The sequence below is a fragment of the Limulus polyphemus genome, unplaced genomic scaffold (genome assembly GCF_000517525.1).
Source record: "Limulus polyphemus unplaced genomic scaffold, Limulus_polyphemus-2.1.2 Scaffold1303, whole genome shotgun sequence".
Lineage (NCBI taxonomy): Eukaryota > Metazoa > Arthropoda > Merostomata > Xiphosura > Limulidae > Limulus > Limulus polyphemus.
In genome coordinates, this window is record NW_013666913.1 from 19,446 (window position 1) to 38,967 (window position 19,522).

At 29.2% G+C, this 19,522-nt stretch overlaps 1 protein-coding gene across 8 annotated transcripts in view; it reads right to left on the bottom strand.

The window, feature by feature from the left end:
* Positions 1-381: 381 nt before the first annotated feature.
* Positions 382-19,522, bottom strand: part of LOC106463018 (protein lunapark-A-like) — a 32,281-nt gene continuing 13,140 nt past the window's right edge. For 6 of the 8 annotated variants that reach the window (XM_013922987.2, XM_022390419.1, XM_022390423.1 and 3 more), the window contains 4 exons: positions 13,100-13,225; positions 12,033-12,209; positions 9,299-9,427; positions 382-5,345 (listed from right to left, as the gene is read on the bottom strand). In XM_013922987.2, coding sequence (XP_013778441.1) covers positions 5,167-5,345; positions 9,299-9,427; positions 12,033-12,209; positions 13,100-13,225 — 611 coding nt within the window. In that variant the 3' untranslated portion in view covers positions 382-5,166. The remainder of the gene's footprint in view (positions 5,346-9,298; positions 9,428-12,032; positions 12,210-13,099; positions 13,226-19,522) is intronic. The other 2 variants (XM_022390424.1, XM_022390425.1) reach the window with 2 other exon arrangements.

A 19,522-nucleotide genomic window follows, 5' to 3' on the forward strand; every position in this document is an offset into this window, starting at 1 on the left:
ACTGTTGAGTGTATGTGTTTCATGTTAAACCTACGCTGTTCAGTACACTTATTAATTTTACTACCTCAATTCAAATGTTCTAACAAATATACTATGTTTATGCAATTTTCAAGGAAATGTGCAAGAGGTTACGTAAATACACATCAACTTCAAAACAGCGCTAAAAATAGCACACTTCGTGTTTTTTTTTCATCCTTGTGTATAATCAGACAAAAGTTTAGCACAGAAATGTTTTCCTGTGTTACTCGTATTGAGTTATCGTAAATAACATAATAAAAAAATCGTGTTTAAAATGACAGTTCCATCTTTCGTACGTTAATGCTTGCACTCGAATTTGAATAACTATATTTCTTTATAGGAAAACATCAAGAAAACCATAAATAATGATCTCCCAAAAACGTACATTTATTTTAACTACAATAAATTCAATATATTCTGAATTTTTTTACCTCGTGTGCAATTTGCACTATAACCTTACATAAATCAAACCATTATATATATACAACAAATTACGATAAATTACGCCCAAGTAGAAATTAGTCCAACAGACGTGTAATTAATCCCTTCAGTACAAGACAATGGTTTAGTGATAATGCGAAAATACACGAGTATTTTAACGCTTTCAAACAGTAATTAAATTTGTCTTAATCCTTTATTTCCTACCATATCATCTGCTGAGTGGGATATACCATTAACAAGATTGTAAATGACACTTAAAAAGTAGCTAGCCACGGAAGCTCTGTTGTTAAACATGGCCAATCTCGAAGATATATTAAATTTTATAAAAATCAAAAGTAGACATCAACTTAAACTTAAACAACATATAATTTTTCATCAATCAAAAACCAATTTTGGCAACTTACATTTATATACTATTGATGGCCTATATTTACTCGAGTACGAATGAAAAGTTGAGGCACTACCACAATAATTCTTTTCATTAATTAATGATGAAAAAAATTGTAAATAGGAAAACTAAACGAAATTGATCAAAATATGTTAAATTGTAAGATATACAGGTCTTTTAAGTTCTAGAAAAAAATTTCTTCATTACAGAGAGCAATAGACAAGTTTATCCAAAACAAGTTTTAAAAATATTAAGTCATTTGTAGCAAAATTTCCAATCTTACACATTTAGTATGGAGGTTTAAGACTTTTAATAGTATTATTTGCACAGTACCAGTTCAACAAAACATCTTTAACTAAAGAAAAAACGAAATTTAGTGTTTTCTAATCTTACACATATATTTTACTTCCAAAACTGATTGTATATGCTGTACAGCACAATGTTAAAACTAATGGTTACTCAATCAAATTTTCAAAGTTTATGTACTCTAGCTTTAAAAGTTCATCCTAAATCTTTATAAACTGTTTTTATGACTGTATTCCTAAGCTTATATTAAACTTCATAGTTTCTTTTATCACCTAGTTTGTGAGTCAGAGAGACATATTTGGTGAGTTGATTCCCAAACCAAGATTTCTGGTATTCTCTTTTTACTTCTGAAAAGAGATTTCAGATCTTTGTGATACCTGGCAATGAGGGAGTACCCATCCCAAATCCCACCCAAGACACATTAGTGAACACAAGTTGAACAATACAAGATTGATTCCTCAGCCCTATAAAGCTGTTTTCTCCATGGTTTTGGAAAGATCTGTTAATGGAAACGGCTGAGGAAAGATTAATGAAGCTTACTTCACTGTTAAGTGGGTGAGTTTGGTGCCTGTCTGAATATCAACACTTCTACTGCTTCTTACATGAGGAACATAGTATGACCAAACACTATTGAGAGGTGAGCAGTACTGGCGGTACAATAGAGTTGTTTTGAAGTTAACAGACCAAACCTTTTATTGAAGTACATTTTTTGGTTCTAATTTGAATACTGGAAACCCCTCTGTATATCACCCAATTTTCTGAATTCAGTGTCATCAACTCACAGACTAGGTGTTAGTAAATACCACTCTAACTCCTTCCAAGAAAAAAAAAACCTTGATGCTTAAGATCTTGTAACAATAACATACATTTCAAAATTATCAGACATATATTTTTTTCTAAAGTGGCATTTACTCTAACTTTAAGTGGCTGATTTATTTCACAAAATACTTGAAAATATAATTTTGACATTAAAATTGTATTGGCTGTATTATATGTTCTATAATAATATAGTATTCAACATAATTATATGAAGCTTTAGTAAGAAAAACATGTATCTATATGACTGTTATTTATCAGTTACATAAAGAAATGCACAAATTCTATGTACAGTAGCATCTGCACATGAGAGAAATGAAAGAATATTATGTACATCTTCAAATATACATGTAGCTATTTTGAAATCATTGCTGGACATGAGGTACAGTTAACCATAATATTTCTCAAGAATACGGAAATAAAAAAATTGCTAAAACATATTTCAGGGTTCCTCATAATCATGTGTTCATGCTTAATCAAAATTATCTTATTAATCACCCACACAAGTTACCAGTTGAATTTAACAAACATTTCTACTGCATTTCAAATAGGGAGGTCAATCATATTTATGGAGGGGCTAACCAGACTAATAATGCTACAGGGAAGCACTGTGGATAGTTTCTTTACTTTTTTGTGGTTGGTAATATCTTGTGAAAAAATACACAAAGATGAAAGAAACATATAAACCAATATTTTTAGAAATAAAGACATTTTCCAGAACATAATGCTTATTTATCAACAAAGATACCAAATAACAATGTTTCTTGCAATTTCAATTTTTAAAGAAGTACTACTTCATATACATTTTGTATTAATGTCACTGAATTTAGTGATGGCTAAACATCTCACAGGTTTGAAAAACCAAGCAGATTCTTTAACTTTCAGAAACAAGTCCCTTCACTCAGGGCATCAGTAGTCTATTTGGTACATACAAAAAACAAAAAAGGTCTGTCCCTCAAATATAGCATAGAATAAAAACAAATTAATTAATTTGAAATTCTCTTATTATTTTTTTAAATAATGATAAAGTTTTCCTAAATATTTTTAACTTTCACGACCTGTATTAACATTTCATATTATAACATACATGAAAAAAATGCACCAAAAAACAAACAAAATCAAAATAAATTTATGATAAAATGTGTATTGCTTCAAAAATCTGTACATATGCTAGTAAAACTTATTACTGTACTTCACAATTTCTTACTTCAGAACTCTAAGATGCAGTGATGTTATTTTTTGCTAACACAAAATGTAAACACACATCATATACAAGTAAAATCAGTATTTCTAGGTAGATTTAAGCTAACCATTATCTTATAATTCTCATTAGTTCATTTCTTCATCATTACCTAAAACTAAGTATGAGAAAGTCTTGTTTCAAACATAGCTTATAAACAGATATTTTTATTGTTAGTATCCTACTCAATTTAAACAAGCAAAACTTAAATCTTCCTCAGACATCAACAAAGTAACTAAATCATATTTTATGATGTCAATTTACACTCAGAAGTTAAGCATACAATATTTAAATCTCACAGGCCACACCTAAACTTATGAAGACTGTTTTTAGTCCTTCAATAGGCATCTTTTCCCATTAACATAACTTACCCTTTCATTACTTATCTACAGGTGATAATTTAGAGCTTTAAAAAATGTTTACGGTCTATAGCAATATAAAATTTAGAAGTTCAGTTAAGCAAAGAAACTAAACAATTAACTAATATAACAAAACTGCTTTATTACTACAACCGAATATTGGGAGATAAACAAAAATTAAACTTTTTTTAGTTCTGAAATGTTATACCAATTTTTCATACATTTTCTTGTCTTTAGAGTATTTACCTGTTAATTATAGACAATTTTACTTATGTAAATGGAGTTTCAAGCAGTGCAAAGATTACCAAGCTTATAATAGTCAAAGTTTCCTACTAGTATGTAAAATATGCTTGATTTGTGAAACTCTGCAGCTTTTTAAATGAAAAAAAAACTAAGCAAGGCTACTCTTTTTCATAAAATGTTATCAAGCGCTTTTCTTTGATAATATTTTTGAGAGGATTTAATAACAAGTAAATTCTACTGAAGCATAAAAAAGAATGAGAATGATGATTTAATGCTTAAAACGTTCGATATACTGAAGCCGCGGTAAGTCACTCTCAAATTTAAATCTTTTTACTGATTTAAAAAAATAATATGTGGTTTTTTTGTTTTTTAAAGAAAAATTATTTAAAAATATTTCCACATTACTTGATGACAAATCTAGAGAAATTTGAATAACAATGATCCAAAAGTAATGTTTTTCTCCAAACAATTTTGTCAAGAATATTTTATTGGATTATAATTATATGTAAACATAAAACTTACAACACTTTAACAGAAAACAGAAAGTTTACAATTTGTGATCAAACAAATTGCATGGTTCAAGACTTTTGATTTTTTCTAATGAATTGAGATAGATTTGTGAAATTACTTAGACAAACTTTAGAAATTACTATATATAGATTTAGATTCCTCGTTAAAACAGGTACTACTATTTCTTTCTTTTCTGCAATAGTTTCTTAAAAAAAGGGAAGACCAGTTTACAATACCTTGCTTTCACTGATTAGATCTTTAAGATTTTAAGTGTTAGTGATGTTTATATACACAGACCACACACGTCCCTAGACTTTTTTACGCACACAAAACATCCAGTACTTCACATCTGTTTGTAAGATTGTTAATTAACCAGTTTCATAAATGTTTGAAACTAAATTATTTAGTTTGTTAACTCTGTACATTTTTTTTCACTCAAATTAGACATGGAGGACTGAATTTTGAATATATAAATGATATTCTGCTAGCAAAAAGTACAGCAAAATATAAAGAGAGTTATCACAAATGTGTGTGTTGATTTGGTAAAAACTAGGTAGGGGTATACAGTAACAAGTATGAACTGTTAACAGTTTGAAATACTGCCTGAAACTTAATTAAGGCACTTTTTTTTTCCAAGAAATCATAATTACAAAAGAGGTTGTTAATTAAATAAAAGACTGTTCAAGATTGCTTTTTATTGGTACAACTGTTACTCTTAGCAAATGTAAACTTTGTTGAATAATTGCTTATGTTTATTTAATCCACAAGTTTTTACAGAGGATGTTACACACATTCCTAACTCCTGTTTGTACTTAGCATCACACACACACATCAGGTGAGACTAATCACGAACTCTCCTCCAACACTCCAGCTCTTTTAGTACTAATAGTACTAACATCTACTATGTCCTTATTTTCATGGGATTCAAGTTGTTCTACACAAACTCTGTTGTTCTCGGTAGCATAGGAATCACTAATTTCTTCAGGTACATTATCCTTGGGTTTTAGTTGTTCCTCAACTTCTTCTGCAAGATAAATAAATATCCCGTTCGCTCTAGAATTTGTGAATGAACTAACATTTCAAACCCTCTCTGTTATGTTGACAAGCTACATAAAATTAAATAAGAAAAAAAGGGTTCATGAGCAACAAAAAATTAGCTACAGAACAGCAACCACAATCACAACACTACTACTGAAACATAAAACATTACTTATACATCAGTATCTGTCAGGTTTTATGTATGGGCCAGATTCTTTACAAAAGGTGTCTGTGACTTGTTGACAATAAATTTCAACAATAAACACAGAGCACACAGTCCACTTGTTTTAAAATAATATAATGAAAGAAGTCAAACATAAAATACAAATGGGCGGTACACTGTTTGTTATGCAGTTGTATTCAGAGCTTTAAATAATTGTCTCCTTTTTGTCAAAGTCCACAACAGGCTGGTTCAGTTCCTTTAGAACACAGCTGACAGGACCAATTATTTCTTCTTTACTCTGTTATTACAATATAATCTCTTATAATTTCACTTTAAAAATCACCACTATATGCTCTTTATGGTTAGACTTACAATCATTCAGTCTAAATCTGTCTATTGAACTAAATTTTTAATGCATATTTATTCCTAGACAGAGGTCCAGAACACTCCACACTATTAGATATTATGATGCAATAATACTCAATTAAATAACAAGAAAAACTAAGAAGGTTCTAGTAATGTGACATAATAATAAAATAATTAGTAATTCATAACTATTGAACTACACAACGTACGATTCACAAACAATTACGTAAACAAACCTGTGATAAAATAGTGCTTCTAAAAATAATTACATTTAACACTCATACTAAATAAACTATCTAAATCATAATTCTCAGATTAAACTTAAACGGTCATGTATATCTAATACTATCCATATTTATCATCTTTCTATTTCATTTGTTTCCATTTACAAGGTGCATTTTTAAAAACTTTTCTGTAATTTGTTAAATTATGAACTACAATCAAATTACTTTTCACAACTCCTTTATTAGTTTAAGTAACTGGTCTGACAAACATTCAAAGTGACTTTACAAGACTAATGCACAAAAACCATGTATTTTAATGAATCACAAACATTAAACAATTTTTTTCACCCCACCAAAAGTGATAATTCCAGAACAATATGCACATTTACACTATCTCAATGATTTTATTATGATGCTGTTTTAAGTATCTGTCTGACTGAATGTAGTAAACACTGAAAGTGTAAGCTGTGCTAAAGTGGTAAGATGGGTAGCATAATCATTTCAAAAATATATAGTAAGTAAAACTTCAGATGTTTGTATTTTAGGGAAAAAAACACACGAAACTCTTCAGTATTCTTGTTTCTCAACAACGGTAAACTGATATATCTTAAACTTTACTAAAAATAAAAACAAAGTGCATTTCAGTATGTATACAATGTAACTTGTAGTAAATGGATTTGTTTAACAGTTGAAACAAGATCAGCTGTGTTGCAAGGTTGCGTTCAGGAAGATAGATATGTGTATCTACACTTCAGTTTTTTACGATTAACATAACATAAATTCCTATATACAGGCAACGTCATGAATAAAAAAATTAATATGCAGTGTATAAAACAATCTAATCTACTGTGCATTACTCAAAAATAATGGTACATTATCAAACCAAATATAAAACTACTAAAATCTTGCATATGAAAAAATGTAATTTATCACAATGGATGTTTGTAATCCTATTGGGTAGGTGTGAATGATAGGCAAAATGGCTTTTTTAAGTTTTAACTTATTGACTAATCCACTAGATAGATTAAAAAATTTGCATAAGTACAAAAGTACATTTGTAAAATACATTAATGATATTGGTATTAGCTAAGTGAGTTTTAGATATCACTATATTCTTGAAGTTTAAAACAACATTTTATAACATGGCAAGTAAAAAAATAAATAAATAAATGTCACATCTCTAGCATCTATTGCTTGGATGCAACAAACACCTATAACAAACAGAAAAAGAACTGTCTTCTGGAGTATGAGATACAAAATACTACACCTCTAACACCTGTTACTTGTATGCAACAAACATCTATAACAGTGATTTCCAAACTTTTTTTCACTGATGATACTCTAACTCATCTTGATTCATGCAACACCTGTGCTGACACATTTATATTGTTTTTTGTAATTTTTTATGTTCTTAATTATTCTTCATTTGGTAAAACTCTTGCCATGACACAGTTTGGAAACGACTGATCTATACCAATCAGAAACCAATAGTCTTCCAGAATATGATATAAAATTTTATATCCCTAACACCTATTACATGTATGGAAAAAAACACCTATAAGAATCAGAAACCAATAGTCTTCTAGAATATGATATAAAATTTTATATCCCTAACACCAATTACATGTATGGAAAAAAACACCTATAAGAATCAGAAACCAATAGTCTTCTAGAATATGAGATATAAAATGTCACATCCCTAGTACCTATTATTTGTATGGAAAAACACACCTATAAGAATCAGAAACCAATAGTCTTCTAGAATATGAGATATAAAATGTCACATCCCTAGTACCTATTATTTGTATGGAAAAAACACCTATAAGAATCAGAAACCAATAGTCTTCTAGAATATGAGATATAAAATGTCATACCCCTAGTACCTATTATTTGTATGGAAAAACACACCTATAAGAATCAGAAACCAATGTCTCCTATCTTCTAAAGTATGAGATCACCGAGTCATACTACTTTAAATGATTTGATAAGCTGAAGCTTTAACAAGAATCAAGCATTTATATAAAGTTCAAACTAAAGTTCAAACAACTGAGTGACCTTATCAAGTCCACATTTCAAATATGTTTAACGTTCTGTAAGTGTAAAATCTGAGGAAGACGTTGTTTCCATAAGCCTAGAGACACACACCAGCCTATAAACATATAAATACTTAAACTGGTATACAAGTGTATTTTATAAACAAGTGCTATCCTTTAAGCACTAAACACATTGAAAACAGCATACCTTTATCCTACAAAATGTTTGATAAATATTTCTGAACAGTTTGGAACTTTGAAGCAATTAACAAGCACTGATTTTGACAAGGTTTGACATGAAACAAAAAGTTTACTCATTTATGAGGTTTCAACATATTTGCAACTTTTAAAAGGTACCAAAAAAAGAAAAACAAAGACAAAGAGCATGAAAAGAGCACAGATATTTCAATTTTGGTAAGACACAATAAAGAACATCTTCAAGAAAATGAACATTACAACAAAATTTCAACCATGGATCAACCAGTACCTGGAGATGTAAGACACAATAAAGAAAAGCTTCAAGATAATGAACACTACAACAAAATTTCAACCATGGATCAACCAGTACCTGGAGATGTAAGACACAATAAAGAAAAGCTTCAAGATAATGAACACTACAACAAAATTTCAACCATGGATTAGTACCCGAGAAGCAAGGCACGCAAAGTAATAATTGAACATGAAATCGCTGTAGTAACTTTACAAAGTTCTCAATAAAATATGATGTATGATTTTAAAGTTCCATCAAACATTTTGCAAGATAAAAAAAAAATTGTGTGCATTTCATGAATTCCCAGTATATTTGTCAACATTTAACAATAAATAAATACAAAATCTCTCTAACAAGGTTAAGGAGTTACAAAATAATACAGTATAAACTACAAACTTCATTAGAATTCACACAAGCACCTCAAACCATTGATTTCTGGCTAAGTTTTAAAAGAAGACTGTTACTGAGCTATACAGATTATTTGTACATGCTGCTTTTTTTAAAAAACTAAAACATACTAAGATTGTGGGCAGAAATATTTTTGATTGGTAGAAAACTTAGTACAAACAAATAAAACTAAGAATTATTTGAAATTTAACAGTCACAGATAACAGAAAATCACGGGGCACTTCTGATACTTAAAAATCCTCCAGAGCTACTCACCACTACCTGATACATCAGATGACCCATGATCTGACATTTCTGAAGAAGGTTGAGTTTCAGAAAGCTTGGGAGCATGTGGCTTGTATTTTCTTGCTGGGTTTACTTGGAAACAATAGCAACATCGAAAACCTGAAAAAATAACCAAAATATATTTTCAACTGCCGAGATTAACAAATGTCAAACTTCTCTGAGTGAAGAATTGTAGTTCTTTGAGCCTTGTTCTTACAATAAATAAGGCAAATAGTACATAATAATTTCATAAGGAATTATTTAATGGATACATCTTTCAAAGATTTGTTTGTTATTTAAGCCCAAAGCTATACAATAAGCTATCTGTGCTCTGCCCACCATTGATATCAAAATCTGATTTTTAGGTAACCCATCGGAGACATTTAAAAGTGAAATGTGATTATATAACTACATAGGTTGCTGTAAATAGAATAGATTTTACACACTTATAACCAAATGCTGAAACACTAAAGTAGCATTTTAAGTTATACAAAAACTTTACCTTTAAGACTCATTCTTTAAGATGCTGTAAACAGTAATGTATAATAGCAGCTAAACAACAAATTAAAATTCAATCAATCGTACAAATCTATATCCAGTTTTTGAAGGACCATCTATTTTCAGTTAACATTAATTTCATCATTTCAGTGTGTGATTATGGATTAAAATAACTCCTTAAAAACATATTCATATAGTTTTAATAAAGTTACTGAGAGAAAAAAAATAAAACGTACATTACTAAAATGATAGTCATGTACTTTTTGACCGAAGGTTTAATGTTATATTTTACAGAAAATTTTACTTATCTAGAGAAATTTTAGATTTTAATTATCATCTATTAATTTTCCAGTACTGATGACAAGATGCTACTCGTCATAATCGATGTCTTTAAAAAGGATTTTAAAACTCTAGGTCCATATAAATTACACTTTTACTATTACCAGTATATCTTACTGTTACAGAATAAATACTGTTTACAATATCCTTTTTGATAGTTAATGTGCATGAAAAGATACTAAAGTAAAAGAAATATCTGAAATAAAATCATTGTCGGTATAGTATTAAAACGATTTTTATCACTAAGAACATTGTCACTTAGTATGTATGGATGGATGGACCACCACATATTATGTAATGTTCATCAAAATCTCTCTTATAACAATCTAAGAGACTTTTATAAACATCTAACTTAAGTTTTAGAGGTTTTTCAAAAGCTATTAAGACCTTCAGTTTAGCCAAAAAAAATATTGTTAAAGTATAGAACTGGTGAGTAGTGTAACAGCCAAATGATCTGCCGATTATTCTGATTCTGGCATCACAAGGGCTAACTCACCAATGCTTGAAGTTGTTGCAATGATTTACACATGGAAATGTTGCATTTTAACTTGAGAAGTGCAGGAGTAGTAGAGCATTTCAGTAAATTCAACATATGATGTCCATCAAGACAATTCATCATGCCAGACTAAAACTGCTGCCTATATAGTGACTGCCAGTCATTAATATTGATTGTTTAAAAATAAGAGTGGCAACAAAGTAAAAAAAAAAAAAAAAAAAATTATGTATGGACGGCAATGCTAAAAGTACAGCAAGAAGGTAGGGATGAATATGCAAAAACCATACAAAAATTCCTGAATCAATGTTACAAGCTTATGGGAATTAACCATTATAAGACTTAATAGCATTATTCAATTTAAATGCTTTTATTCAAACCTAAATTCTTGCTGATGAAAGAGATTCAACATTTAGTTGTAGATAAAAGTTTTTTTGGAAAGATTTGGCTACATTTGTAGGGATTTTTGTGTGGTTTTGTGTATTCATCCCTACCTTGTTTCTGTACTTTTTGGCATTGCAATCCCTATATTATCTATATTTTTTCCAAAATTTGTTTTAATATTTGTCTTCTTTACAAAGATAATATATTATTTTTGAATGGACATTTCAAATAATAACAACAAACCTTAAAGCTTATCAGCTATGATTTTTTTAGGTGTTGAAATTAACTCATATTATTCTTATTCAACCACAAGACAAGCTTAATGAGGTTACCAAAACAATTTCACTCTTAAACTATAATTTAGGTAAACAAAAAAACCTACAGGAGCTATCAATATATTCTCCATCAAACATTTTAATAAATATTAGTAAAATACCAACCAAAATAAAAATATTGAAATCTAAAAATCACATGCAAGTAAGAAATGTGGAAATAAAACTATTTTTGATCACCAGCATCCAGAAACATAACAAAAAAGTTTCAGGTACAAACAAATTTCAGATCACTACCAGTTAAAATCTTTTAACTGAAGAATGAAATTGAAAAGGTATTTATAAGCACTTATCTATAATAAGACATTTACATTGAAGAGATAAATAAAAGTTAGCTTTTTAACATGTTTAACTACAAGTTACTAACAGTACTAGAATAGCCTTCAATTGTCTGTATTGTTCTGTTACAGATACAGGAGTGCAGACCTTGCTTTGATATTACATGCAATGGATTACAGATCAATTTTATTTTACATCCTATTATGTCAAGAATGATAATTAAACATTTCTTTAAAAAAAAACAACTTAGAAACACAGCTATAAATGTATTTGATTTTTTGAAAGAGAGTGAATTATATTTAATTTATTCATGTTAATCACCCAATGAAAGTGTGTTTGTTGGTATGTGTAGAAACAAAATACTTCAATTGCCAATAAAGGAAAATATTCCTATTTGTACCTATATATTCAAATTCTTCTTTCAGTGCCATTCCATTATGGGAATTACACCGGCGGCATATCAAAGCATAACGGTTTGATGGCCCATCCCCAACCATGTAGTCAACGAAACGGTCAAACACATTTCTTTGTTGTGACAAAATTGGACGAGGGGTTGGGGGACGTACAGGTTGTGCTGCTGAATGAAAGAAAATAGAACAAATTCTTGTTAAACATATTACGATGGTACAATGAACAACTAAATATCCATAACCTAATTTACCTTTAGTTTTTTACTTTCAGTAAGCTTAATAGTGTGAACATCAAAGGTATTCTTGGTTGGAAAGATTACAGATTACACATGCACACACATTGTGTGTCACATCACACCATGCTTGATTTTTTGAAATTGTAGGATGGGGGTGCAAAGGAGCCATGAAACCTTATAGGTGTAGTAAGTGTTGAGATCATCTAGCCTAGAGCCAACTGCATAAGAGTTATCACATAAAGTAAAAATATCGATTCAATTTTAACTTAAGTCCTTTCTGAAATAAGCTATTTTCTGTTATATCAGGAACATTTTAAATAAAAAACAAACCTCATTAATCAACAGACTAAATCAAGAAATCAACAAATATTTTTCCTGTTTTGTTGTCTATATATTTAATTTTATACTTTCAGTACATAGACTAACAACAATATTAGGTTATACTTTTGTTGCTAAGCAACATGACAAAAATCATTGTTGGATTTGTAGTGTTATCAAAAGGCACTGGCTTTTCAATATATAAGAAGTTATTAATATAACTGATTTTTACTAATAATTATTCTACGAATATGCCAGGAATTCATTTCATGAATGATCTTAATTTTGATTGGCTCACAAAAGAATTTTCCAATGTTTGACTGCCTCAACTGCACTATTCTGCCTCTTTGTTGGTCAATCTTGACTTTGCAAAATTTATTTATTTCAGTTAACTATGGTATCTTATGAGGTGGTAGTACACTAGAATATATTGAAATATAAAATGAAAATTTATAACTTACTAATATAAAAAAACTCTATTATTTTAATGTTGATAAACGTACCAAACTGTCCATTTCTTTGACTAGTAACGGATGTATATGGTGTAACAGGAACAAGTTTTTCAGTAACTGCCCTATGCTGGCCATGAAGTGGTGGTCTAGGAGTAACATTTGAGCGATGACGCAGTTCTGTAAAATACATAAAACTTCCAGGAAGTTGAACCAAGCAATATACAAGAAGGTTTTACAACTTCCCACATCTTGGAAGCTATACGTATAATTTTAATAGCCGAAAAACAATTTCACAAGGATTAAAGATGTCTTTTTGTTATAAGCACAAAAGTGGACAGTGGGCTCTTTGCATTGTGCCCATTGCAGGACTGAAACCCTAAATTATAGCAATATAAATCCATAAGCTCTACATATACTTTCAATAACCAAAAAACAATTTCACAAGGAATAGAGATGTCTTTTTGTTATAAGCACAAAAGTGGACAGTGGGCTATTTGCATTGTGCCCACTGCAGGACTGAAACCCTATATTATAGCAATATAAATCCATAAGCTTACCACAGAGATGTCAGGAAAAAGTGTAAGTGTAACAAAAATTTAAACTGTATCCAGAAAAGAGAAATGCAGTTTTCATTTTGTTATGCTGTACCACTTTCACAAATTCACACAAGTAACATTTATGCTAAGATAATGTGATACATATTAACATTTTGTAATGCAAAAACTTCCCAACTTTTTGACATAATCCTTTCTTTCCATCATAAATCAGAATAATCTAATAGATGTTGATATTTTCTTTATCTAAAAATTATTTGTAATTATGTTTATGCTGTAAGTCATTCCTGTTTTTAAGCAAGTAATTATAAAACATTATACTGTTAGGTAAAGTGTATTAAAGCTATATTTTCATTATGCTTAAAAACTAACAATAGAATACAATCCGTGCCTTTCCAACCTTGACTTAGTTACTGTACTTTACCAATAATACAAATATATTAACCAAGTGTCTGCAAATAAAAAACATTAGCAGACATCAACTACCATCTTTCCTAAACACACGCAGAGAAAATTGGTTCATTGTTTACGTTTTAAGAACAGCTTTAGTTAATACATTTTGGCACACTACTTGTGTTTGCTTACATTAAACAAACTAAGATCAAAGCATGTGAACCAGAACCCAAATCTGGTCCCAAATCAATCTTATTAAGGTGACTGTTAAAAGTAAGCAATGGGCCAACTGCTGCCTACCAAAACCTTAAAAGGTCACAGTATGTTTTTTGTATTTAAGAAATTACTGGTATACATTTGAGATGAAAAAAACAACAAAAAACAATAAAACTGTAACTACTTTTTAATGATTAGTTATTTTGATCAATCAAGTGAACAGTTTTTTTTATGTATTATGTAGAAGAAGCAGGATGTAACACTTATTTCAAACCTAATGTTAACAAGTACAATATAAAAAATTATGAAACAAAATACTTCACAGTTAGCCATCAATTCACAGCTACATCAATATTTAAATGTTCTCCTCATCATACATTCACAAATAGTGTACTAATAACACACACACACAGAACAAATAATTTAACTAGAATCCAAGAGCCAAGAGATAATAAAAAGTTCTCTAAACCTAACAAAGCTGGATCATTGGCTTTGTTCATACCTCTTTTTTTATGCAATTCATAAAATTTAGGTTTAACAATAATTTCAGAGTTTTCCCAATTAATAGGATGTATATTATTATGAATATGTAGAGTGATCACTGATTTTTTATTTCTCCACCTGTTTACAAAACTTTTGATGTTCTTTGCATCTTAAAACTAATGATTGTAAAGTCTGTGCTACATAAAGATTATTACAATCATTACATGGAATTTTGTACTTTCTCTTTGCTATTAAACTGTATTATCACCACTAGAATTATAAAAATAAGTATCGTCGACATAATGATAATAACTATCCAGAATAATGGGAGATTTTTCAAATATTTCTTCCAAAAATCCAAAGAAAACATCACATAAAAGTGGAGATAACAGACTTCCTTAACTTAACTGAAAAATATGTACTAGTTACACATAATTCAATTAAATAATAAATTATTGCATCACCCAGTTTTTAAGACAATAAATCACTTCTAAAACTGGTACTTCAGGTGAGTGACTTATTATCAAAAGCTCAAACTTTGAATTTAGCAATAAAAGCAGTTAAATTTTTGGTTATATATTTATTCAATTTATTAAGATAATTTAAATGATTATATATATATTTCACTAAAGTATCACTAAGGCTATCAATGCCAGGTCTAAAATGCAATATGCCTTATGTAATTTATACAAAACTTATTGTCTATAAGCATGAAGATTATAAGGTATTAATTTACATTGAATATCACTGGGTAAACATTTAAGATTTTTTAAAGTTATTTTAATTTCCACTATCACTTTATTACTTAATTTTGTGCATCGTTAATAGGGTTATTAACTCCATTTTCATAATGATACACATTCTTCACCACGATTTTGTTTTCTTTATCTGCTCTAGTATTATTAAATTATGGTAATTTTTAAGTTTTTTCAAAAGCACTCCATTCTTTAAAATTTAATTTTTTCCTGCTGACTGAAGTTCATTGTTAAAATATTAATTTAAGCTCTGTCATTTTTTTAAAAAGAGAGAGGTTTTATTTCTATAATATTTTCATTTATTTTATTATTGGTACTGATTTAAACCCAAATCCAAAATCTTACAATGAGTTGTCATTAATTCATTACCAGAAATATCTCCAACTATATTTGGTACATCTAAGTTCACAAATTTATTATCTGTAAGTTCACATTCTTTAGTTGTAATAAGATTTTTAAATTTGTTATATAGTGTCTTCAACTTTACATTATTACTGTTTTATATCTCATCTGATACAAACTTACTAAATCTACTTTATCCCAATGATGCAGCAATAGAAATCTTCTCACTTGCACATCCAAATCATAAAGATGTTTCTCTAATAAAATATTTTGCAGCATTTGTTTTGTATACGTTTTAGAAGCACCTTCCTAGGTGGATAACATATGATTTTATCAACCTGACAACGAACCTTAATAAACTTGTGAATAATGCAATTGTTGTGACATTTCATGAAACAAATGTAAACTTAATGAAAGCAACTTTTCTTTCATAAATTACTAAAGTCCTAAATTGGTTGATGTGAAAAATACCCAAAATGTTTTCCATCTGTTCACCATCAAAAAATATAAATAGTCTAGATTCATGTATTTCCAAAACTGAAACATTTTAAATAAAACATTGTCCATATCACAACCATAGGTGTAATAAGAATAATAAAATCCCATGATTTGTTTAGAACTACACTGAGTCAAAAGTAACTATTAATATGAAAGCTCTTTTTACTTAGTTAATCTGGTTATCACTTTCAACTCACTGACAAGTTAGGAACATAATCAAAATATTGGTGTTAAAAATTAGAACTGGTAAAAAAACATGAAAAATAGTGCAGTTTTGTAAAAGTTTTCTATTCAGTCAACAAATAAATACTGATTTCAATATTTCTCTGAAACTGTTTTAGGCAGGAAGTTTTACAAAAGATTACTAAAAATTTAGCAGAAATATTGACTTGGAGTTTTTAAAAATAATTATGGACTAACCATATGTTTACCTATCAGACAAACATGGCAAATCATAAATTTATTTCTAGTGTATACATGGCAACATTAGATAAATAATTTTGATATAATTTTTTGAAAGCATTTAATGCACTTACATAAATTCACATTCAACCCTTGTATATATATACATACTATAATTATAATATCATAAGCAAAAATATTTGATAAATAATTTTGATAAAATTCTTTTGAAATCATTTAATACTCTTACATAAATTCACATTCAATCCTTATATGTACAATAATAATAATAAGCTAAATCAGTGCATGTGACAACAATATATCTTTATATAGATATGGGATCAGTTCATCATTTCATCTGTTAAAACTTGCACACACACACACACACTTCAACCCACTCACAACTTTTATAAAATTTGTTTGATTAATAACTTTTGAGGCTATAATACTCAATAAAAAGGGTTTGAAAAATATCCACATGTCAAAACATTTAGTTCAGAACACCTCTTGGAAGATGCTTGTCATAAGGATTTAAAACAGTGATGCTTCAATAAGATTGAAGCATAATTAATAACCAAAAATTAAGTTCCGTTAGCATACTTGTATTCTATATTTTGGTTTAATGGTGTTTCTAAACTTCATAAATTGCTGAATTTATAAGCACTACAACAGTGATCAGTTGATGCAGGGACATATTAAATTCACACTATACAGGATGGGTGAAAAGTTTGGGTATCCCTTATTTATAGTTCATGTTAACAATTTAGCCTTTTGTGTTTTAGTAATAATTGTGGCAAAGGAACAGTATGCAACAACTGATGCTTTGAAACAATAAACTGTTGAAAGATTTGTGAAGGTCACCTCTAATATACTTAGGAGGATGTCACATCGTACTTGGAGATGTATTATCCTATGTCATGAAAATAAAGGCTAACACAGACATTTTGGATTATTAATCAAACCTTCTGTTAGTTTTTGTCAATATGAAATATGTCAATATACTATAAATTCTTTCATGTACACTAACTTTATTAGAGGGTGGGAGGGGGAGGGGAGTTCCCAAACTTTTTACCCACCCCGTAATGTAAAACAACATGTTGAAAATTATATTTCATAACTGTCTATAACATTTTCTGTTAAACCTTTGTAGTAGGAGAAAAGTCCAATAGTACATAAACAAAATGCTTCTATGTGCACAGTGTTGTATATGTAATTTTATACTTATTGATTTCCATATTTCTTCAAACTACTTTTTTATTGACATTTTTTCTTTAGATACATCACTCTCAACTTCAATTTTTCTGACAACCCCATTTTCAGTCTTGCAGTTATTTTGGTTAAAGTGTGCCGATGAGTAGAGTAGTGCCAAGTGCTGTTAGAACAGGGTTAACTTGTTGGTTACAAAGAAGTTCAATAAACACAGCATTTTTTTATTTACATTGCAAACAAAAAGCCTAGTAATGGTTAAGTTCTTTCACAGTTCTCATATTGTTGAGAAAGATAATAGCTGGTACAGCCAATTCTGTTTAGGATTAAGATTATGAAGGACTGTGCTCACTTCAATAACATCCACTGTTTCCATTTACATAGTGAAAAAAACAAACCAATATCTTACCAAGCCTCAGGAACTGGGCATATCCTATTCACCTCGATGCAAGAAAATAATATATTTTCTACACACAAACAATGAATATCTATATTATGCAAAGATTAGGTTCAGTATGTGTACAATGTAACTATAAATAGCCAAGTCTGAATCCTCCTACAAGTCTCTAAACAGTTCTAATCATGATGTCTGTACTCTTCCAACGTATTAGCTACAAGTATAATTTTTACAGAAACAGCTATCAGTGTGATTTATATGTTTCATTCAACAAGTTGTAATGCTTTAAATTTCTATTTTACAAAATGACACTGTCAAGCACCCACCAATATGTTCACACACTCCTGTGTTTATGGTGGTTATAAAGAAGCCCAAGTCTATAGCATTCTAACATAGTGCAAACTCTACTATAACACTACAACTAAAGAGTTAATAGTGTTCATTGCTACTGCAGTATAGTTTGAACTTAAGATTAAAGTCACAGTTCCTCTCCCTAACCCTAAAGACTGAAAGCTTTCCTATACTTTCCAGTTGCATTTTACATTATATCTAATGATACTGCACAGCATACACACAACATTTAGAGAAAGTATATACTGAAGAATTTTAAGATCTGCTTGATAGTACTTAGATGTGTAAACTGTTAATTTGTTTTGAGAACAACAAAATCAAAGATAGTTTTATGTACTTTCAAAAACAAAAAAGTATATTTATTAGTAATTTACTTTCATTTATTATTTCTAATAAACTATTACATTATAATTATCCAAGCTAAAGTGGCTTCAACATACAACATTACCATTTATCTCTTTTCAGGATTACATTCTTTAAGTACTTTCACAGTGAACTATTATGAAGCACTGCTTGTTTAAAAGTTTGGTATTTGTGAATTATTCAGTTGAGCCTTGAATTAATGAATTTAATCATTACTAATATCACCGTAAAAATAAATTTACGTGGGTATCGTACTCTATGCTGTCATGTCAATTACCGAATGTAGTGGAGTAGACTGTGCTTTTAACAAAGAAAGTAGTTAAAGCTTTTAGGGAAATAATATTTAAAATGAGAGGTATGACACTTTAGTTTTACTTCATTTACTTAACCATAGTAAAAACATAAGATAATATGCAGCTAATGCGAGAGGTATGACACTTTAGTTTTACTTCATTTACTTAACCATAGTAAAAACATAAGATAATATGCAGCTAATGCGAGAGGTATGACACTT